Source organism: Corvus cornix, chromosome 8 (genome assembly GCF_000738735.6).
Source record: "Corvus cornix cornix isolate S_Up_H32 chromosome 8, ASM73873v5, whole genome shotgun sequence".
Classification (NCBI taxonomy): Eukaryota; Metazoa; Chordata; class Aves; order Passeriformes; family Corvidae; genus Corvus; species Corvus cornix.
The window spans coordinates 19,612,465-19,636,129 of NC_046338.1; the positions used below are offsets into that span (position 1 = coordinate 19,612,465).

A 23,665-nucleotide genomic window follows, 5' to 3' on the forward strand; every position below is an offset into this window, starting at 1 on the left:
ATTATTTGCACTACTTAGAGGTAAAGAGAGAGAGATCCTTTAAGCATCATTAACAATGGGCTCAGGAAAGGCTGTCAGGCAATGGCGTCAACTTTGAGACCTGTAGTAGATATGACTGTGGTTCAGAAGGTGCTAATACAATGTATATTTCCTTCCAGGCACTTTGGGAGGCACAGGACTGAAATTTGGAGATTTTGGTCAGCATGAAGAGCGTGACTTCCATTGTTAGTAGGCATTTATATAATCATTCAATATAAGGCATTCATAAGACTACCCAGAGATAAGCTGGGGTGTGTCAATCACCACAGAGGTGTTTGCTCGTAATTCTGTAAGTAAATGTAAAATGAAAAATTTTATCCAGTGGTCTCAGCGTTAGAAAACCACAATTTTATTTTTTTTTTTAATAGATGAAAAGTAGTGAATGTTTAGGTAACTTTTGTTACCCAAAAGAGCAAGTGATTTTGTAGCTATAGTGAGGACTTTTATTACAGTGAGGCAACAGTAACTGTCATCCAGAGTAAATTATACATACTTCTAAAAGTTTCTGTTATGAAAGCAATGCTTTTGCCAGCCATAAAAATGACACATTTTCCAAGTGCAGTTATTCTATTTCAGTAAGTGTTTTGTTTTCCCAAAATGTGAGAAAACTAGATTGCTGTAAATGTATTACGCACCTTATTGAAGTTTTGGCTCAAACAAAAAAAAAATTGTACCTTCCTAGGAAAAAACAAACCCAGCAGTACTCCTGTGGTTTGCAAGAATATGCAATGTTTGAATGGGTATTCATGTTTGGAACTAACTCATTATGATCTACTGAATGTGTGGATTCCGAAAGTACTCTTAAAAATAGTATACATTAGTTATTGCACAGTTGCCATTAGTAGTTCTGAGAAAGGATTTTTAATGAAAAAAGCAGACTTTTTTTTTTTTTCCCTTATCTAATTGTTGAAAGCAGGCAAATAAAGTCCTTCGGGTGCTGGAAGAACTTTGAGCGTTTCCATTTGGCAGAAAACACATTCATATAGAGGTTCTAATTAAAGGACTGCATGGACTCAGGGAAGTAGTAATACAACATTACATATCCGTGATTGCCACAGTTCTAATCGTAAGAAAATGGCTTTTAGAGGCTAATGATTTGGGTTCATTTCTGTGGCAGCTTAAAAACTATGCTGTGATCTTAACAAACCTCTCCAGCCCCCACCTCAAAAGAAAGTAATTTTTTCTTTTTTTTTTGCAGTAATATTTTAGTATTTGGGAAATATGCTGGAGCAAAGACTGAAGTCTTCCTTTCTTTAGTGAACAGACAGCATGAGGGGAGGCAGCTCCTTTTGTCTCTGCTGGTCCATCAATGTCCTCTCCCTGCATCTCATGTTATGGGTTCTATCACGACTTGACACTAAGTCCCTTCTGAAGTTCATGGAAGCACAGGGAGCAAAAATCTATGGGGATCTGGTTCTATATTAGCACTGGAATGATTTTTCTATAGCTAGAATAATACTAACAATTGTGTGCTAAAAATGTATTTTAAGGTCTACATTTTATGTTGATATTTGCTACTGTTCAAACACTCAGGCCTAAGGTTCTGTACCCCTGGCTCTGATACAGTAACTATAACCTTGGTTACTTATACAGGGAATGCAGAATGTTTGTGTTATAGTTGCAGCATTTTTTCTGTTGATGCAAAACAAGACTTCACTGGTTTCACTATATGTGCAACAGTGGATAATACTGGAATTAAGAATTGGACTGTTGGGGAAAATTTGCACCACTGAAAATGAATAAATAAACTTGAGGAAAGAAACAATGAAAAAATTAGAACTGTTTATCCTCTGTACAGTTTGCTTTCAAGATGCTGTTGTGTCTCTCTCATTACTTTTTGATAAAAGAAATGACCTTCAGCAGTCTCGTATGATTGAAGCAGAAGTTGTAGTTTAAATCACAAAGCATTTGAGGTGGGATTTGTAACGGGTTTTACACAGAAAAATCTGTCTTGTGTGTAAGGAAGAATTTGGGAGGAGCGAATAAGAGAGAAGATGCAACTTGGGTTGGGAAAGGTGTGATATAAGGAAAACAGACAAATAATCATCAGAGATGAGAACACAGGTAGGGGATATACCCTGAACAACAATTTTTATCAGGTACCTCATCAGTAGTTCATTACGTATTAACTTAGAGGGAAAGCAGTTGATATCCATAGTAAGTTTAATGATCAAGAGGAGGAATTTTTTGGGAAGACTTACCTTCTCTAGTAGTTGTCTCAGTTGCCTGCTTTTGGCATCTCTTGAGCATAGGTTTTGTTCAGGTGCAACAACAGTGCAAATGCAGCGGCCATCGGGATCCTGGGCTGAACTATAAACTTGCCACCCTTCCTTGGGGCTAATCTGAGTCTGTAACAACAAAATCATAACAATGAAAGGAACTGATTTTTTATTGTTTGAAAAAAACACTACAGCAGAATATTTTTATTTTTGCAGTACATGTTTGCAATGAGGTTCCTACTAGTCAGCAATTATTAATCTGAACTAATTAGTTTGGTAGTTTCCCAGTTTTGCCACATCTCACACCTTTGCAATGGTTCTCTAGAAGAGTTTAGCACACGGTTTCCAGGGTGGAGCAGTATTCTGCTTGTGATTCAGCACAAACCAGGTGATTTAATTCTTTGCAAAGGGACATTACAGTTTTTCATCAGCAGAGAACAAACATGTCCTTTCAGCCTGAATGACTTTTACTTTAGACTAATGGAAACAACAAAGACAGGAAAGAGCAAATACATGAGCCCAGGGAGAGCACAGTGTGTGACTCACGGGTAGGAACTGGCTCAGCAGCAGTTTGGACGTGGGGGAGGAAAAGGTTTGCTCTTGAAGCTGCAGCTCACAGGAACTGTTCTCCAGGGGCTTCCACTACACTTAGCCAAGGGAACAGGGGCTTGCTCAGGGCAGGATGGAAAAGTGTCTGGTTAGGCCAGGGGAATGGGGCTCATGGCAAGCAAGGCACAGGGTGATAAAGACACTGCATGTCTTTCACTGGGACAGCAGAAATCTGGAAATTCCTAACCTGTTCTTTTGTACAGCAACCACGACCAAGAAAGAAAGGCAAAAAAAAAAAACCAACACATTTGCTTGCAGAGCAGGGTAACACTGAACTGCATTTAATGTTTGTGTGGGACTTGGTATCTCTTTAATGGGATGTACAGAAACAGCGTAGGAATGAGAGAAAACAACATAGTGAGAAGACTGAAAGGACTCAGGTGATGGAACTTAATAGATACAAGCAGCAGTTTTTAAACTTTCTTTTAAAATTGTAATTTAAAGTTAATATTGTACTTTACTCTTTGCTAATATTGTACTGAGTGATGAATTTCATAGTACAGATGCTAACGGATATCATTGAAGTAATTTTGGTCTGGACACAGTTGGAATCAGTTGCTACTTATATTATAAAATTGTATTCAGTGCCAGCAGAGAAAGTGATTCTTTAAACTGGGCAGATTTGATATTGATGCTTTCCTGGCAGCTTAGTGCAGAATGAGTTGCAGAGTTCCTCATTTCTTCAGAGCTGCCAGTATCTCTGTGGATTGAGGTAAGAAAAACAGCACAGTCTTTTCACAACAGTGACTCCCCTGAAGAAGTCATGGAAGATGGCAGTGACCTTCTACTGCAGAGTTAATAGGAAAATCAAAATCATGTTGTAACCATGTTTTGCAAGGAAAAACAAAGTGCTATAATGTAGATGACTTGAAGGGCTGAGAGAGCTTGGCCTGTTGAGCTTTGAGAAGAGATGACTGAGAGGGGACCTCATCAGTGGCTGTCAGTGTCTGCAGGGAGGTGTCAGAGGATGGACCAGCCCCTGCTGGGTGGTGCTGAGCAATAGGACAAGAGGCAATGGGCAGAAATTCATGCACAGGGAGCTCCACCTCAATATGAGGATGAACTTCTTTACTGTGTGAGTGACTGCACTGGAACAGATTGACCAGAGAGGGTGTGGAGTATCCCTCACTGGGGAGATATTCCAGAAACATCTGGACACAATCCTGTGCCATGTGCTCTAGGATCACTTTGAGCAGGGAGGTTGGACCAGAGGACCCACTGTGGTCCTTTCCAACCTTGCCCATTTTCTCTCTCTCGACTGTAGAAAGATGATCTTGCCTTAGGTTTTGCTAGGAAGACATATCCAGAGTTCAGTGCTAAATTACACTGGTTCTATGGCATTATCTGCACCTTAATTTTTAGAGCAAAAGGAATTTAGCTTGAGACATGGAGAACAATAAAAACTAAACAAAATTACATCTGCAGAGACAATTTAAATTAGTTTTGAGAAGCTACTAAAATTGCAAGCTTGAACAAGTGCAGCCTTTCAAGGCTGTAACCCTTGAAAAGTGTAAGCTCCATTTACCCCATTAGTTTCTATGTTTGTCAGTAGAACTTATGGCCAAACAGTGTGGTCATGCAACAGCAAGGAAACAAATGTTTTTGTGGAAGTTCAGGAACATGTTCAGGAACCTAGAGCTTCTGATTATAATTCCTTTAGGAATTAATATAAGTTTATGAAAAATTATTATATTTGAGCCTTATGGCTGCTACATTTAGACTGGGTTCAACTAAGTTTTCTGCACTGGACAATGTATGAGACTCCAGGATCATGCAGTCTATAGTAAAGCTGTATAATCCTGGCTGTTATCAAAGGTACTTATTTATGCCAGAGAAATTGTAAGTGTCTGTCTAGGCTTTATCTAAGGAAATAAAAAACACTTTAGTGATTAAATTAGCAGGTACTCTCTTATGGTGTCTAAAATACATCTGATTAAAAAAGGTAACTTCTATTTGGGAAAATATTTCTCACAGTGAGAGACTGGTTAACCAAGAGCATGGTTATTGACTGCCCATGAATTAATAAGCACCCACATAGTACCAAAATTTTTAGGCTTCCTTCATTAATTAGGATGGGTAATGTAAGTGATGGCAGAGAAAAACATGCATGTGTGCAAAGGTGCACCTTGCTTCATTTTTCTGTTATTGTTTTAGTTTGACATTTAATCCCTACCTCAAGTAGAAACTGCTGTGCAGAGAAAGAGCTAGAAGGCATCAAAACCTTACAGAAGCTACTGCATCAACTCTTCAAATGCAGGCTTACTGCTGACAGGTAATAAAGTAAACAAGCAAGAAAAGAAATAACAAGTGGAAAACAACAATAATAAGTTATGCTAGTTCTTGAAAATCTTGGGAAAACAGAGGAGTCCCCATAAAGCCCAATATTAACCACTGCCATGGCAGGCTGCTGTATTACAGACTTATTTCACTTGTAAAAGATTTATTTTTTCACTTGCACTTTTATATATTCTGATAAAACTGTTACAGCTACCTCTGTTGTTACTATAGTGACAGGTCAAATGACAGTACCTTACTTAGGAGTTTGCTTCAACATAAACAGTATTTTCTGGTTTGTCTTGCAATTTCAACACTGGTACTGAAACAGAGCTCAAAAGAGGAGGCCCTTTACCTGACCCCACATCCTTGTACAATTCTTCCAGCTGCAGGCAGGAAATTGGGAGGTTTTGTTCTTTTTTCACCTCGTACAATATACACAATTTATGAGCTGTGTATGTGCTAGGAGAGAAATTCTGGAGAAGTGCTCATGCTGCAGAGTTCACTGGAGAAGCTGCCAGTCGGGAACTCTGATGGCAGCTAAAAATCACTCAGTGATGACCTCGGTATTACTGAGCACTTGCAGCATAAACTCTTTCATAAAGTCCAACATCTAAAGTTTTGAGAAAGGTACCAGATTTGTGGTGCTTGGTTTTGTGCAGAAAGAACCCTACACGATTGCAATTCATGTTTTTTTTTATTTGGCAGATGTTGCCAAACTCAGATAATCAAGTTTTTATTATCATTTTCCCAGCTCTACTGGCACTCCTGTTACCCTTATCAAAACAAAAAAATATGCATATAGCTCAACTCAAGTAGTGAAAAGAACGTTCTTGAAATAATACTTAGAAGGCATTTCTATCAGCAGTGCCCTGTTGTAGCCAAGGGGAGCATGACAGTTTTGTATTACTTGGAATGTGAACATATCAGTGTAAACACATATGCGTGTGTGTATATAAATCTCTCTATATATTATAATAACTAGTGTGCATCTTGTAGTTACTCAGTTGCAACTTTAAACTTGGATGTAAATACAATAGGGAACTTCTATGTATAATATATAGCCACAAGAACTAGAAACATATACTGTAACTCAGTGAGATGAAGTTACATTTAAGGAAAATAAAATAGAGCTTTTCTTGGTATTCTCATCTTGCTGCTCTAAAAGACAACAGAATTTTTCTTACAACATAGTTAATTTTAAAGTAGTAATATTTACAGACTAAATATGGTGATTTTCTGCAGTAGTATTTTTCCTGCATGCATATATTCAATTATTACATGTTGGTTAGTAAATAAATAATTTTTAGTTACAAAAATTCTGAGTTCTGAGAATTGTGAACTACTATACAAATAGTTAAATTAATATTTTACATAACCTCCTATTATGTAAACATCTGATTGCAGTTACACAAAAAGATACATAGACAAGAGTGTTTTACTAAGCATTTAGGAAAACGATGTTCTAATTTAATTTATGAATACCAGGACAGTGTTCCCTCTCATCCAAATAAACTGTTACTTGACTTTTTAGGCTTTTCATGAGTTCATATTCACAGCTTTCCTGCAGGTTTTCACTAACTGAGGCTGCTGTATATGAGCGTCAATGATACAAAGTGATATTTGTGTCATTTGTATTATTCCCATTATCAGCCTTTCTAAAATTCTGGTACCCAACCTCCTAGCAGCAATTTTATTTTGTTTCTAACAGCTATTTATTTGTTTAACTGTACTCCAATAAAGAAAAATAGGAAGGAATCAGACCCTTTGCATGTTGTAGTGAATAGTTACTATGTAACATTATCCAGTTTTCAAAAAGAAACCTACTGCCAGATATAATTTTTCTATGCAATGCATTTTTCTGGAGCAGTCTAGACAAACGAAAAGCCACTGCTGTACTCTTTTTAGCATTCCATATTCAAGATGAAGGTATTTGTTCTTAAATATTTAAGGACACTATTTTGAAATCTTCCCTTTCATAGTAAGACCACAACCTGCTCACCAGTGTGGTTTTATGATGCCCAAAAAGAAGCATGCATTAAGACATGATAGGAAGATTAGTAGCTTAAAAAGAGATTTATAAAGAGGCAAGAAACTAAAGCTTTTGCTGGCACTTAAACACTAGTTCAGCATTAAATGGCTTGCAACATGTAACAGCTACTTACTAGAGTATCTGAAGTGGTTATTCTGGTGGTATTTAGTCCTACCAGAGAAGGGAGAGTTTGGGACATCCAGTTAGAGATCATTGCCATGGTACTAAGAACAGCACCAAGCTTCAGCAGCGGAGGACTCATTGCTGTGGAGCTAATGAGTTTTCATAGTGAGTGATTATCATCCCAGTGTAGGCTGGCAGTGAGAGGCGTGACTGCAGCACACAACATCCACAGCATGAAAGGAGATCAAGGTACCCAGATTTAATCATCCATTAAAAACATCCATATCCTCATTTGCCCTCTGTCTTTCTGCTCTTACTAGCAAATACTTATGACTGTCTTATGCTGACCACTAAATAAACAATCCTTTCTATGCTAATAGTCATTGCAGTTTCCAGTGGGAGATGGTGTGGGTGAATTATCTCTTTATAGGTGCTAGACAGTCAATTAGCCCTTAATTAGTTCCGTCCTAGCAGAGCAGCGTGCTCCTGTCTAAAATGCAAAAGCCTGAGCACAAATAACGCCCCACTCCTCATCAGTGCTTTGGCAGAAATATGCTCAGGTCTTTTTGTAAATGTGGTACTGCACCTGTCCATGGGAAGGGGCAGAACTGTCAGCCTGCTCATCAAAGCATCTTTCTGGACCTGCCTTGATTTGCTGCTCTCATAAATTACAAACATCGGTGACTTTATTATTTGCACAGGTTGTTATTAACATCTTTATTGTTCATGAAAGAACACTGAGGCAGTGAAGAGTCATATTTCTCAGTGTTCTTGTTAGTTTACAAGTTTTTGTACCAAGAGTTATTGCATTACTTCCAGGGTTGGCAGACTCACTATGTCTTCATTGGTGCCTGGATGGGAACAGAAGATAAATTTGGGATCGCACATTTTGAGACTTCTTTTGGCTCTGCTGTTAAATCTACTGTTCTCTAGTGCTGTAGCATGAGCTCCAGGTTCTGTAGCAATTTATCTTATTCATATATTTAGTGAGTGTAGGGGGGAAAGAAAAGCAGAAAAAACAGTCTAGAAATCATTGTGCCATAGGGGCAGTTCTACTTTTTAAGAATTATTTGTAAAAGAAGTGCTGAGTGAGGACTTCTAATGGCAATTATTTAAGAGAAACATGCATAAAGTTTTCTGGGAGACAGGCTACTGCATTTTCCCGAGGGCAGTTATGAACTTAGTTTCTGAATTTGCTTTAGAAAAGAAAATTATTTTTTCTTAAGGACTTTTGGCAGTTATATGAGGGAACCCTGTGTGCAATGAAACCGAAGGGATGCATTTTTATAGGTGTGTGTCATCATGAATGTATTTATTAAAGCTACTGTAACCCTGCAAACAGTTTTTCAGATCCTCAGAGCTTGTACACCAATTCAGGCTAGACATTTCTCTTCCAGTATTCACTCAGAATTATTTACATAAATTTCTGCAGTTTAAGGAAAATACACGTAAACCTTTTTTTTTTTTTTTTTAAAAGAAATTGAAGAAACCATTGAGAGCTATTATAGAAACTTAAGGAGTCTCCCAGCAATAGAAAATCTGTGTATCCAAGTATTAAATGTCTTGTGGTAGTTACACAGTAAGGTGAGCTCTGAAATGTTTCAAATACTCAAAAACTTAATTCACTGAAGAGATATTTGAATACAGTGAAAGAATATGAGTTTGCTTCTGCACAGAAAAATAAGCTTTTTGCTAGCCTCTCTGTATATATAAACATTGCAGTAGAAGACCTAAATATGAAAATAATTAAATACTAAACATTTTTTAGTTTTATTTACCTGTAGCATACTGAATGCACACGCTGGTTTGCCTGCTTTTTGACTTATTTCACACACTTTGTCCAGAAGTCCTGGAACAAACTAACACACAAGGGCTGTTTTCTCCAGAGAACTAGAATTGCTTTTAAACTATTAACTGATAGTTGCTGATGTCTGAACAAGAAAACACGATTTTTTTTGCTGATTTACAAGAAAAGTATCCCAGTGAAAAAAAGCTGCACTGCATCAGTCTCCCTGATCCATTTAGCTCCTTTGTCCATAATGGTCAGCTGTAGGTGCTTAAAAGCAAAGTGCAAGGAGAGAACAGACGTACAGTGATACTTGCCTTGTTGTAACCTTCCAGCAAACTGTGACACTTACTGGGCCAGAAGTTGCAATTTTGTGTTTATGATGCTGCCTTCTGAATTTTTCAAGTAATTTTTAAAGTCATCTGTACTTTCAGGAGGCACAACGTTCACCTGCATGGAGTTCCACAATTTAATGATGTCTTTTGTGAAGAATGTAGTTGCTAGAAGTGGTGTATAGATCGCAAATTTGAGAAATGCTATGCAATCACAGAAGTTTTACTTGGAGTATTTTCTGTATTTCAGAAGATAAAGTTCATATAAGCTTGGATTGCCTGATGGTGGTCATTATGCACATTTCTCTTTAGAGTCTCTGTGGCCTCTTCTTGATATTGTGATTTTAAGACTGAGAGATGAGTCAGGCCTTTACCTCAGCCTGATGAAGGGCTTAGCAGGTAAAGGCATTTGAGGCTTTCCAGGAGTTAAGTGTTTCTGTGGAGAGGGGCTTAAAGTCGTCCTCTGAACAGATGTACACACTGAATTGTCCAGACTGACATCAAGAATGAGGCTTTTTGCTGAACTGTCACATTTCATTGGCAATTTGTAAATTTCCCAAGGACCTCCACTGATTACTTCCAATATAGATAAGGTAACACTTGATAATGTTGGATAATTTTCCAGTTTTATTAGGTTATTCTGAAGTATCTCAGCACACTCTCTAGACTTAATACAAAAAAAATTCTATGCATCAGTTTTATCACCTTTTTTTATTCCTGTCCTCTTTCAGAAGTTTAATAAGCACACTAATTCCCTCAGTTCCAAGACATTTCCTGAATGTAATGATAGTTTTTTTTTTACCACATTGAATTGCAGCTTTTAACATTTTCGGTTTTCTTCTCTTCAACATTTGCTGTTTCACAAAAGAATGTAATTGGTTTCCTCCTGAATTTTAACATTTGACAAGATACATTCAAAAGGCAAAGAAAGACTTTTCTGATACCCAGATTAATAATTACTGCTGATTATCCTTCATCCAGGGTATTTTCAATTCCTGGAAAGAACGCTGTTTGTTGGGTTATTATGATTATTCCTAACAGATGACATGCTGCTTGGTTCTTGTGACAGAATATTCATTAATGCAGTTTAGCACTTTATTTTCTTCCAACTGGTTTAACTGCAGAAGAGAAAGCTTGCTGCCATGTAATTCCCAGTATTGCTGCTAGATACATCTTTAAAGAACTCAGCAGGAGATGATGCTCTAGTCCTCTTGGCTAGTTATATAATTTAACATTACCAGAATGCTGGCACCCCCATGGTGCTGAAGTCAGATCTGCTGTAGCTGCACTGGGGCTTTAAAGCCCCTTTGTGCTGCAGTGCAGGGACGAGGGCAGGTTGTACAAGTGTCTGGGAGCCTCCTCAGGCTGCCCTGGCCCAGGGCCTGCAGGAGTGAGGCTCACCCTGGAAAGCTGGAAACCCGTTCTGCTAGGGCTGCAAGTATGTGGCAGCTGCATCCTGGGCTGCTGCAAAGGCAATGCCAGCCCCAGATGTGCTTAGACAGGGACAGCACTTGCTCTGTGTAATTGTCCATATTCTGTGTGTCTGGTATTTCCCATTCTCTGCACCCATTTGTCAAGTATTGCTTCAGAGCACTATTGCTAGAGAAGGTGTACATGGGAACAGTCTTAAAAATATCTTTCCTGAACAGTGGAATACTCAATGAAACTATATTTTGTTTGTGTTTTTACCAGAACTGTGTAAGTGTCCAACCGCCCTTTTTGTTAAGGAAATAGAATGTTAAAATAATTTTAGCTGTACTTTACTATAAATAATTGGGTAAATTAAAAAATGGCAAGCAAAAAGTAGAAAATTTTTGTACCACATCTGAGGTAACATACACAAAGATCATACCTGAAGCCACAGAATAACTGAAGAGTTATTCTCATCTTACTAGGAAATAGAAACAAAACCTTATGATCTGTGTTTCATTTCAGCTCTGTATTTTCTGGTTTTTTTAAAAGCTGCAATTCTAGTTTATGATATGTATAGTTTATGCTATGAATTAGTTTTCTGAACAAAAGCTAGAATGCAACAGCAATTCTAAAATCTGAACAATAACCTTTATTACCCTAAATTTCTGTTGGTATGATAACTTCCTCTTTTAATTAACTTCTAAAGTCAGCAAAAACGGAAGCATCTATACAGAATAACTTCAGATGCCATATTTTGATCTTACATAAAAATCTGTCAATCTGTAGCAATTTCAATGTTGTTAATGTTATTGTATGCTAGTTCTGTAGTATTCAATTAATATATTACAAATTACTAGGGTTATTAAAAGTATTATTTAAGGCCTTTATTTAATAAGAAGTCTGAAGGCTCTTCCTGTCTCTGATATTTACTTTCACTTTGAGATCCCGTTCCATTTTGATAGGGATTGAGTCTATTGAAAATGAGAATACATCCCAACATTATCTTATTACAACTGAGGTAGTAGGATCTCTGTACAATAAAAAGTAATTAACATCAATTCGGAAAAGCAACAAAGCAAATGTCCTGAGTCAGCAACATGTGAAAATATAGCCAGGCACCCACCCCAAAAACTGTCTAATTACCTTCTGGCCAGAGGAAAATACGGATTTGCAAGAACGGAAACAGTGAAGTTCAGCAGCAGTCACTTAACCCTGATGTCACTTACTTAATATATGTAAAAAAGCAATGCTACCTTAAATAATTCTTGCAATTCAAAATTGCATTCATGGGTAAATGCTATAATGTAAATACCTGAAACCTTGCATTTTATGTAGAAGTGATTGCATACTCGTGGCTCAGCTGGCTTAACTAGATTCCTTTGAAGCAGAGCAAAATCAGGAATCTTACATCTCAGTAGGTTTCTACTTTGACAGGTTAGGTTTAGAAAGTAAACTCAAGAAGAAAAGTCAAGGCTTCCCTCATGGCAGTGTTCTATAGTGTATGTAGTTCTTTATCTTCATGTGACATATTCTTGTACTCAGTAGTACACTGGTTTAAAAAATGGCAGTACATTAGTCATTAGTCGTGTTCCTGCACATGATTATTTATTCACATTACGTTAATGCATGTACAAAGCAAAGTTCTCAGAACTGGAATGGCAATTAAAATTCATAGAGCTGCAGATGGACTGAGAAAGCACAGATTTGTGCTATCAGTTCAACTGCAGTTCTCTGAATTTAGAGAACTGTGCCTTCTTCATCTTACTGTTTTTGTTCTACAAAACCCTGTGGCTTTGCAGTGCTACTTGTGAGCAGCGATATCCAGGTTCTTTGTAAGGGCAGTTTGAGAGGTATGTGCCCTTTCTAGAACATATCTTCTCACAGCTCATCAGTGCATATACAGTGACATTCTGCAGTCAAGCGACACTTAGAGAAGTATTTAGCAAGGGATTTTTAGTCTGGTGTCTATTACATGCTTCTGTACCAATGCTCTGGAGGTGATCTTTCTGAAGTGGTCTTAGCTATCTGCTGGTTCATTTTTCAGGCTTCAGGGAGCTTTTTTTGAGTGAAGACATTAGAGAACATTTTCATGTTTTTTTCACACTTATTGTCTTGTGTTCTGCTGTTAGCAAATCCCAAGTGTACAGAATAACAAAGTAGTGTCTCCACAGAAGAATTATGAGAATTGACTGAAACAGGAAGCAGGATGGGCAGCCTGGTTTAGGAAAATCTGCAGTTAATTGAAACAACTGGGAAAAACAAATGGATGGGGAAGGACTAAGTGAAATGAAAAGCTTCTTCTCTTGATTTCCTGCTATTTTAATTTTCAATAACATTTATATCAGGTACTCATAAAACCTCATAAGCTTTTCCCTCAAATGTGTGATATGATGGATCTAATGGGAGAAAGAGCGTATTTTCTAAAATATATGGAGACATCTATTTAGTAGATAATGACTAAAGATTGTGCAGGCAGTCCTTTTTCCTTTAATAGAGGCTGGAAATCTGGACGTTTTTCAAAGATTCTGTGATCCCTTGTCTTGCTCTGAGCATCTACAGAATGGCAGGGTGCAATGTTGGACAGTTCTGGGTCTGGAATTTGTTGCAGTTTTTCTTTCCTTTGAAAACTGTACCGATTGGATATGAGAATTTATACAGAAGTTCTCCTGGAGTAATTCTCATGCTTAATGTACAATTTTCCATCCTCAAAATACATATTATTCTGTTGAGGATGGGTGTGAGGTAGGTGAGCTGGCTTTCATTGAGGGTAAATTTTAAGATATTAAAGGAGCTGAAACTGAAGTTAGATCATATATAATCCTGGAGAGAGCCTAAGCCATGAAAATCAGTAAACTCTGTAGTAATTGAATAAGTGGTTCCAGCTGGCTCTGATTGCGACTAGATGTTAGAAAACAGAGACTTAAGCTACTTAGAGCCAAAGTGCCTTTAGACTGTGAGAATGGGCAGTATAACTGGCCCTTCCTCTGGTTAATGCAAGCTTACAGCTTTGCAGTCAGCACTTACAGACCCTTGAACGGGAGCTTGCCTGTGGACTGTCATTTTTAATCGATACAGGTAAATTTGTTCAGTGCCTTTTAAAAATCTCCTTGAATCTTTGCAAGTGAGAAGAACACAGAAATGAAGAAAGTGGAAAGGGTTTGCAAAGTAAAATACCCTCTCAAAAGGAAATTTTGTCTTTGGGAAAAGGGTATGTCTCGTAGGGTATGTCTGCACTTATAAATACAAGAGGCTGGGGAGGTATGGGGTTGAATGCTGGCCCATAGCAAACCATAGTGTTTGTTAGTACCACACACCCTAATTACCTTTTCCTTTTATGCCTGGGCATGCTTCAGTTAGATGGTTTGGACACGGATGCAGCATTTCAAGAGGGAAAGAGTAGTTTTGCTGTGTGGAAAGCAGCTGTCCCTCAGAGCCCAGAAATCAGCTCATCTCCTTTTTATTTAGTAGCATGGCTGTGTCTGCATTTGGCCAAGTGCTGTCTTTGGAACTGAGAGCAAAGGAACCATCTACTGTTTGATTTCTGCTGCATTCTGACAAGCAAGTCTTTGTTCTTTGTAAATGTACAGCTTTGCACTACAGAAACACTTGGCTGTATTCTCCTGTATTTCCCAATGCAGATAATTGTCAAGACTGAGTAATGAAAAAGCAAGGTGGCAAGGGTTATCCTATCCTGCTGACTTGCCCTTCATCCCACCATGTTGCCATACATTCTTTTGGCAAGTCTCTTAAACTATCACATCATGCTGATACCCTTTTCTAACATATCCCTGTCGTATCCTCTGTAGGGATGAAATAGGGAAAAATTCTTCAGAAGTCTAAACTTGAGCTTATTCCCAGTGGTCTGGCACCCCAGAGGCTACAGCACATGTAGGTACTAAGCAGAAGTTTATAGGTTTAATGAGCATGGCACCGATAAAGGCATTTAAAGGCTGTAGCATCTTCCTGTTTGCATTTTCTAACAACGGTGGCATTAAAATTTCCCTCCTGAGATACAAAGATCTTTTTCTGTAGGCAGAAAGACTGAGAAAGAAAATTACATTTCTGTTCAGAAAGCACCATGTTTCCTGCAAAATCTTCAAATAAAAATATTTTTTGAATGTGTCTCATTGCAAGCAAATCCGTTTTTAATGTATACTGCTTCTCGACACCATCCTGGAAGGCCTAGTTTACTTTTAAACAGGGATGAAAGCTTACAAGTAGTTTAAGTGAATATTGAGAAAATTCTATGGGCTATCTTGTCTGCAAGACAGAGGTGTTAATCTGAATGCCGTGGCCAAATTCCAGTGTTCTGTCTAGCAAAATGCTTCTTGCTCTTTCAGTTGGATACTTAATCTGTTCTAAATGCTGTGTAGTGCTTTGAATACGATGAGCCAGGTGCTGTGTTTCAGCTCAGTAAAACATGCTGCATTTCAGCAGTGGGTAAAACAATGTATGGATATGCTACAAAGCATAATCCCAGATCAAAGATGCTGTAAAATACCCTTATGTTTAAATAAGGGTATAGAAAGCAAACACTTGCTATTTTCTAAGGCTGTAACAATCCTGGAAGTTTCTGAATTGAATAATGCTGAGAAGAACTGAAGGTATTTATCTGGGAAAGAATCAAAATTGTATTACTTGAAGAAAAATAACAGAGAGTATCCCATAAGCCTTACCGAAGTTATGACATACTGTTTTCTAGCTGCCTTTTTAATGCCCTATTTACACTTTCCAGAACAGAAATAAAAGTTTTAAATCATATTTCACTTTAAGGGATTTTAATTGCTCATTTTAATTTATCTTCCCCTTTATCCTATTTTTTCTTTTTTTACTGAAATAATTTAACACTCTTATGAGGAAGGAAAAGAAAGCTGCAGGAAGGAAGAGATGGGGAAAAAATGGCTCTGAAAAAACGGAGACATACTTAGTGGTGAGCTATTAGGGATTTCTGCCTCTTTGCTCCTACCTTGCAACTTGAGTATACCAAAAGAAAGATGCCTAAAAGACAATTCAAAGCACCTTTTTTCATAAATTTAGTATTTATGCATGGGCACAGTGGCAGTCATGGTAGTGTGCCCATCCTCAGCCTGGTCATTCCATCACCTCAAGCACACTGCCTGCTGTGTGAAGGTTGAGATCCTTCCTTGAGAATTAAAATCCTGAACTGGTTAATATTCTTAGTATTGAATGTTGCCTCTTGTTAGGGACAAATAAGGTTACTGTAGTTCATACAGCTCATGATATTCCAGGATCCCAGGCTCAGTAGATGTGCTGGCTAACCAGAGATCTTTACACTGATTTGAAAGAATCGATTTGAATTCTGACTTCCCTTCCTCCATTTCTACCAGGGGTTTGACTCAGGTGTGATTGCCACACCACTCTGTAGACTTTCAGTATGAGCACAATGCTCAGAAAAATCCATATGGGCAGAAGCTAGCAACTATTAGGAGAGGCCACATTCTTTTGATTACAAGAGAGTGGTGTCCATTGAAAGATCTCATAAAACTAGCACAGAAAATTGTGGGCCAATGTAAACACTGACATAAACATAGGTATTTTTTCAAACTTGTGGAAAAGGAAAACTGGAGACATAGTCTAAACAACTATGTTCACAATGTAAGTATGTAGCTTGCATGGTGATATTTAAAAGTTAATAATTTCAACACTTGTGATTCTTCACCCTGTCACGTGCTACCCTTTATCTCTTCTCTTGTGTCTCTAAAACAGGCACTGAATCCTATTCTCTGAGTTAGGAAGTTGTGTTCTTGGACTAATAGTGGGTGGTTTTTCAGCTACTACAGACCATGATTGCAGCAGCTGAGGAGATGGTGGGAAATGGCTGGGCTTTGTGTTGCTTTGCAGTTGTACAGAGCAGTGTCTGATACTACAGGCTGTGACAGTGGAAGACAACAAAGCTGTTACAGCACAGTAAGCAGTTCTGACATCAAACTGATCAATGACTTATCCCACACAAAAATTTCACATTTCATCTTCCAAATGAAGGTGAAAATGTATACTAAAAAAACATAATGACACATCATGTCACATTATAGTCATTCTTTTACAGTTGCATTTTATGACCAAAGGAAACAAGGTCATTCCTAGTTTAGGACATGACTGGAATTTTGCAGTTTTGTGGGATTTAGTGAGCTGACAACAGTGGAGTATAAATGATGAAGACTCAGCCGATATCCCATCAGAAGCCTTCTGTTTACTGACACTCTCCATAACCTGTATTTTTAAAAAGTCTCTTCAGCACTTTACGGCTATTCTTTTATCATCTCCCACACTTAATCCCCATGTGCAGTCATAATCCTCTGTTTACAGTATCAAAATTAAAACACCACTATTATCTCATAGGAGAAACATATGAAATGTGTGAGGAGTGAGCATCAATGAATAGCTAAGAAGCAAGATTTGATTTAGAGAGAAAAAGGTTTCTGTCCACAAGCAGTTCAATGCAGGCATTCTTTCTAGCTTTAATGAGGGGGAATTCAACAACTAGGAATCACAAAGTCAGTGAGTCTTTAAAGGACTGCTTAGCAATATGAGTGTGAGAATAAAATTCATGGGCAATGCTGGTGAAGTTTTACATAAACTTTTAGATCTAATTAGTAAAAAAGGGCCAAGATTTTGATTAATGAAGGCATTTACATAACCTTCAAGATTTGATATTAATTTTACAGGGAGATTTAACTAAATTATTAGCAAATGACAGAGAAATTTAATAAAATATTTCTACTAAATCTTGTAATTAGTTCCTGCAGCTTGGCCAACAGTGCTACAGAAAGTAGAACTGTTTGCAAAAGGGCAAAAAATAACTTTGGGCACACAACTTGTTCTGGAGCTCCTGAGAGCGTTTTCAATCCAAAAAGACGATTTTAAAAACATGCACAAACTCGTATCAAGGATCGTAAAACAAGAAAAGGAAATTTCAATCAAAGCTACTGTACAGTTCAGACTACACAGTTCTTATCTGAATTTTATAGCCCTCCGTCCTGACCAAGAAAAAATTCTGTTCTGAGTTTTTGTCTTCCATTAGTGTATTCCTAGCCAAGATTCACAGCTCCTGCTTCTAAAAAAGCACCAAGAGATTAAACAATAACAGTAAAAGCTACTAACATGAAACTTGAAAAAAAATTGTTAGCCGATTTGTCAAAGTGCTGGTGGTGTTAAGGCAATTAAATAGCAATAAAAAAGCACTAAGGCCCATAATTGTTAGCTTTGAAAATCCATTTTAGATTTATAACTAGAATAAAATGATTTAAAATCTATATAAAAAGAGATGATTTGACAGAAATAGGAAGATGCTGAAGATAATATTGTGGAACTCAAAAGTGGGAAAGTGAAGAAACTGCATTTCAAACATACTTCTTTTTTATTGACTTTTTGCTTTTGATGGACTAACAAATTATTGCTTATTTGTTTTCTTATGAATACAACAGAGTCAATCTGTCACAAATAAGGAGAAAAGTGATTCCAGATGGAATCTACCTCAGCCATTGCTTAGGGAAAATATTTGTCTTCTTTGGGGCCAGATGGCATGCCATAGGGCTATTTGCAAGAATTAGTTTTTAGTGGTTTTTTTTTTTTTTTTTAGCGTAGCATATAATGAAGAAAAAAGGAGGTGGAAATACATTCTCTAGTATGAAAATATGGCTGCTGCAGGGAAGCACCTCCTGCCTGTGTTCTTACTTCTCCTAAGCTCTCTTGAGGTCAAGGGGGAAGGAAGGCAGGTACATTAGTGTAGGATTTTAGCAGGGGCCTGTCAGGAATAACAGGAAAACTTGCCTAATGAAGGGCAGTAACAGTTTCAAAGACACTGGCTTTTTTGGTAGAAATAAAGCCCAAGAAACCAAGTGTTAGCTTGTTGCAGCTTCTCATCTACTTTAGACTGTTTAGGAAACAGACTTCTGCAGCTCTTGTATCTGATGCAAGGGATGACAACTTGAGCCGGAAGGCTGTTAATAGTACTTTCCTAAATTATGCCTGTTGGGAGCTCTTCTTGTTTTATTACCACACACATGTTTTACAGGTAATACAAGTCATTTCCTGAAGGGCACTTCAACAAAACCCGACTTGAATTTATACCACATTTTCCTGGAAGGATTTAAGGGGAGTTTTAAAATAAAGAGCTAAGTTTTAGCTGTGGAGTAACTTAATTAAATGACAGTCACTTTGCAGACAGTTTTTGCTCATTATAGTCAAATAATCAAAATCAGTTTAAAGGCCAAGCATGAATTGCATGATTTACACAAGAGATATATCACAATCCTCTTGGTTTGGATAGATTATCTTTGCTGACATTGTTAAGCTCTGCTCTGGACGGTGAGATTTTTAATATGTTGTTTAGCAAACTAAGGATACAGATAAGTTCATGAGTTAAAGGAAAACTCAGTGGATAAAGTTCATGACATGCGCATTTTTCATCCATAGTATGAATTAAAAATATTCTGATGCATTTAAAATATTAAATTTATCATTGGAGATTTTATTATATGACTGATATAAAAAGAAATGTTCTCAAAAACTTCCTTTTAGAGGTGAAAGAGACAAGTCCTTAGGTTGTAAATGACTTTTTCATCCTCAGAAACTTGTCAATCAAGTCATTTCACATAAATTCAATGGCTTATTGGTAACAAGAATGGATATTTTTGGCTAAGCAACAAATTCTTATTTCAAAGTGTTTAGAATAAATATCAGCTTATGCACTTTATTTCTTTTGAAAATTTGATAGACCTGAAATACGTTTATTTTGTTGCTTGGTGAGTTACTTATCCCCACAGCTTATGGGAGTGCTCCAGTGCCTGGAAAGCAGGCTACAAAACCACACCTAAATGGGGACATTCAAGCAATCTTGCTTTATCCTGAATTCTGCCCTCATGTTTTGCTTCTGGAAGTCTTTCATTCTTGTACATTTTTAAGTTCCATGTCTGAGCTGTTTTTAGCTCTTGTGTATTTTTCATTATTCATAACTCCTGGTTATGGTTTCTTAAGCCATTTAAATTGCTGATTTTTTTCCCTTAGCAAACCATTTTCTCTATCTGTTGGTTCAATAAATGATATAACTTCCTAAAAATTTTACCTGGCTCATATATGTATATGAACCTAGAACGCTCCCTTAACGTGTATGAGTTTTCTGTGCTACAGTTTGCTTTCTGGGGTTAGAACAATTGAGTTCAGATGAGATTCACAGATGTGGATCTTTTCAGAAGAACTCTGTAATCTGGCTCCAGATTTTCCATCCTTCCTTGCAGGGTCAAAGACTCTCCTAGAAGTTATAGCTTAAGGGTACCTGTATTAAGTAACTGAGACATGAGACTGTAGACTTAGCTTTGCTAAATCTTTCTAGTATGATAAAGCCTTCCTTATGTAGTATAGACTTTCCTCATTGTTCCTTGAGGGCATAATGAATTACCTATAAATAAATTTTGGACTGTGCACTATATGTAGACCAGATAGCAAAGCACAAATTAATCTCTCAATCAGTGTTCCTTGAAGACTTTCATTTCTGCTATGAATTCCTAGACGTACAGGAAATGTCACATCTATAAATCCCTTGAGCTGATCAGCAGTCTTAGAGACAGAATATATTGGATTTGTAAATATTTTTTTCAAAACGTAACAAGATCAGGTAACACACCACAGCAAGAAGGCAGAGTGGAGGAGATGAAAAATCCTGGTTTACAGGGCAGATGAGACGCTTCAGCTCTTACCTCAGTAGCACTGTGCTCTAGAGATAAAGCTGGAAAGCCAAGGTTGAATGTATAATGCAAATGCTATCTAGATACAAATGTCATTTATTGTTTTTACTCTTTCTCTTTGCACTTTGAGTCTTGGAGGAATTACTGTTTAATTCAGAAGATATTGTTCCTGCACTGCTGCAAGTTTATGTTGTCCTGAACTTGGCAAGGATACTAGAATCTAATTAAACCAATAAAGGAATGAAGGTTGGGAATCAGTAGGAGCAAGAGAGTCACAGAAAAAAAGGTAAAATCTCTTGCTTTGACTCAAAAGTGAGGTATTAGAAGTCAGATACATTAAGCAGGGAGCAAATGAAATCTCTAGTGCAGCTTGCTTGGCAGTCAGAAGAATGTTATTATAATAGCTTTTTAGTGGAGTGGAAACATCCAATTTCCCCAAAGACCAATCTGGCTTAGCAGTGCAGACTTTCTGACTTCATATTCTAATGCTTACTTCACAAGATGCCCCATTTCTCCTTATGTAATGAATTGAAAACAACATTGTTTCAGAGCACGAAGTGCAAGTGCTGCTCCATTAGACAAAAGAATTCTCAAGGAACTTTCCAAAAAATAAAAAAGAGAAAACTGGCCCTACAATCTTCATGTGAAAATTTTCAAATTTTAAATACTAGATGCCTGTAGAGAAGATAATCAAATATTATTTATCTCTAAGACAATCAGAGGAAAATAGTGGAGCTGATATGACAATATAGACCCTTTAAAAATGCAATAGAAACTGAAAGGGCTGACAGTCAGGAATATCAGTATCTTGGAAAAGGAAAGCACCCCTAAACATGAATGTGCTTTAGCAGATGTTGAAGGACAGATTATAATTCCAAATTACTTAAAGCTGTTACTCATGCCAAAGGCATATGAACTGCAGTGCAGCTGTAACACAGTACGCTGTTTTATGTGTTCTGAATGTAACCATTAGGATAAAAGCCTTCCAGCACTCTATACGCCAGTAACATTGCTGCACAAAGTCAGTCTTCAGTAATTACAAAGAATCTAAGGCAATTCACAGTCCGTATTCATACTGTAAATTTAAGCCTTCTGGGTTGGCAAACAGTTGTCTGCAATCTATTGTAGAAGAGGAAAAAAAAGAAAAAAATTACTTCACATGCTAATGTAAGATAAAAGAAGACAGCAGGGAAGAGGAATACAAATAAAAATAACTCAACAAGGTAATATTCTTTATTCCTCATTCTATAATGATCCTTTCAAAAGACTTTTCCTCAGTCTAGTATGGTGCTCCTACTGGGTAATACACTAACAGTCTGCCAAAGAAAATTACTGCAGCTGAAAACTGAGCTGTTTCACAGGGAGAGCAGGACAGAAGTGTAAGAGTGAAGGCTGACATAAATCAAGAACCAGGAGCTTTCTGGTTTGTGTTAGGACGCATTGGGACCTTCTAGCTGTCCTGCACTGGCTGAGAAAAGATGTCTGAGCATGAAGAGCTCTCTGGATTACATGACTCTCTTGTGCACTGTCTTTCTTCCCGGACTTCTGAGACATTTGTTGGCATCATAGGCTGCACTCAGCTCTGGGTTATGCTGTGATAAGCAGGGACTCCTGGCAACTCCAAGGCTGCAGCAGCAAGAGATTTATAACCATGTCAGTCCTTCTCGGGTGTTTTTACTGGATACACGTCAGAGGTTCCTGAAAGGCAAACCTGTAATCTCTAGGAAAATGCAGCACAAATGCCAGGTGCTAGTACTGACATACAAATTTAAGAGAAAAGGACTGGTGTGTTACTGTTTCTCCTGAGTTCCTTATCAGTAGTAAAGGAGTGCGCATATATCACTGAAAATCTTACGTACAGTGGTGCTTTTGGATGGTTTTTATTCCATGCATGGAAGAATTACACTACCCTAGACTGATTTAGTTTTACTGAAGCACAAAGGAATGTAAGTATGAATAAAAAATTTTATGACCCAGCAAAATATCTTTTGTTCTAATCAACAACTGGAGAGAATTTTCTGTATGAATTGATTATTTAATCCCTGAAATTATGAGAGAAAACCTCGTATTTCACTTTATGGAACCTTACTGATTGTTATTTCAGCACTTATTTTTGCTTACTCATGATACAGATTCATGGATATGCTATACCTAAAGGATTATGCGTAAGACTCTGAACACGAGTTCTGCCTCTGCTCTTGAAGTAGTATGTAAATTATTGATTACTCACTGAAAAGGGCACTTAGATTTGAGGAATCTGTACTGCAACTTTTTAGAGTTTTATAAAATATAATATGAATTCATAAAAATGTCGTATTTTCCATCAATCAGTACATTGCTACTTGCAATGACCAAGTATCACTGACTTCACAGATATCGGTGTTTTAGTGGGTTTCTGAAATAGGAGCACTGAGCTAAACCTTTCCAGGCAAGTGTGTCCTGTCCTATACTAAAGAGAAGAGCACTTCCAGAAGACAGCAACACCCCCACTTTCTGAACCCAGACCTTGACCAGTGCTGAAGGAGGGAGGCTCAGGCTGTTGTAATACAAGCACCATCCTGTCAGCTGAAACAGAAGGGCTCTAAGAAACCTTCCAAGGAATCCAGGGGAAAGTCCTTCTTTGGACCATGTTTTTAAAAGACACAATATAAGCTACCATCTTTTATAACTGAGACAACACTAACAAAGGAGTTAATGAACTGGAAGTGATATAAAGCCTAAAGGGGAACATAAGGTATGCCAGTTATCTTTAGAATAACATTCTTGAACTACAGGCCACATATAATTTGTTGATCAAGCACTAACTTGATCAACTGTTTTCTTTCTTTTCCATAGCACAGTATTTAGATCTGCTTAATCACACCTGCACATTCCAACAGCCAGCTCAATGCATAGTTACAAATTAGGAGGACTGAGAACTCTGTAATGCTCAGATGATAAATTCACTGATTTTGAAGACTTTAGAGCAAAAGGGAAGAGCTGCATGGCCTGAATTCTTAGTTTGAGATAAATGTATTCACTTCACTTTTCGGAAAATGCTCTTATGACACCATCTGTCAGCATAAAGCACTCAAATTTCAGTTGTATTTCTAGGATGATGCAGGGCTAAGAGTTTATGATGCAAGTATGTTAAA

The 23,665-nt window shown here is 37.5% G+C and overlaps 1 protein-coding gene across 2 annotated transcripts in view; it reads right to left on the reverse strand.

Annotated features, from left to right (window-relative positions):
- OLFM3 (olfactomedin 3) overlaps positions 1 to 23,665 on the reverse strand; it is a 56,171-nt gene that overhangs the window by 15,349 nt on the left and 17,157 nt on the right. The window contains exons 1-2 of one of the 2 annotated variants that reach the window (XM_010409231.4): positions 7,307 to 7,459; positions 2,241 to 2,387 (exon numbers count right to left, since the gene is read on the reverse strand). In XM_010409231.4, the coding sequence (XP_010407533.1) occupies positions 2,241 to 2,387; positions 7,307 to 7,435 (276 nt within the window). In that variant the 5' untranslated portion in view covers positions 7,436 to 7,459. Of the gene's footprint in view, positions 1 to 2,240; positions 2,388 to 7,306; positions 7,460 to 23,665 lie in introns of those variants that run through there. The other variant, XM_039556014.1, reaches the window with a different exon arrangement.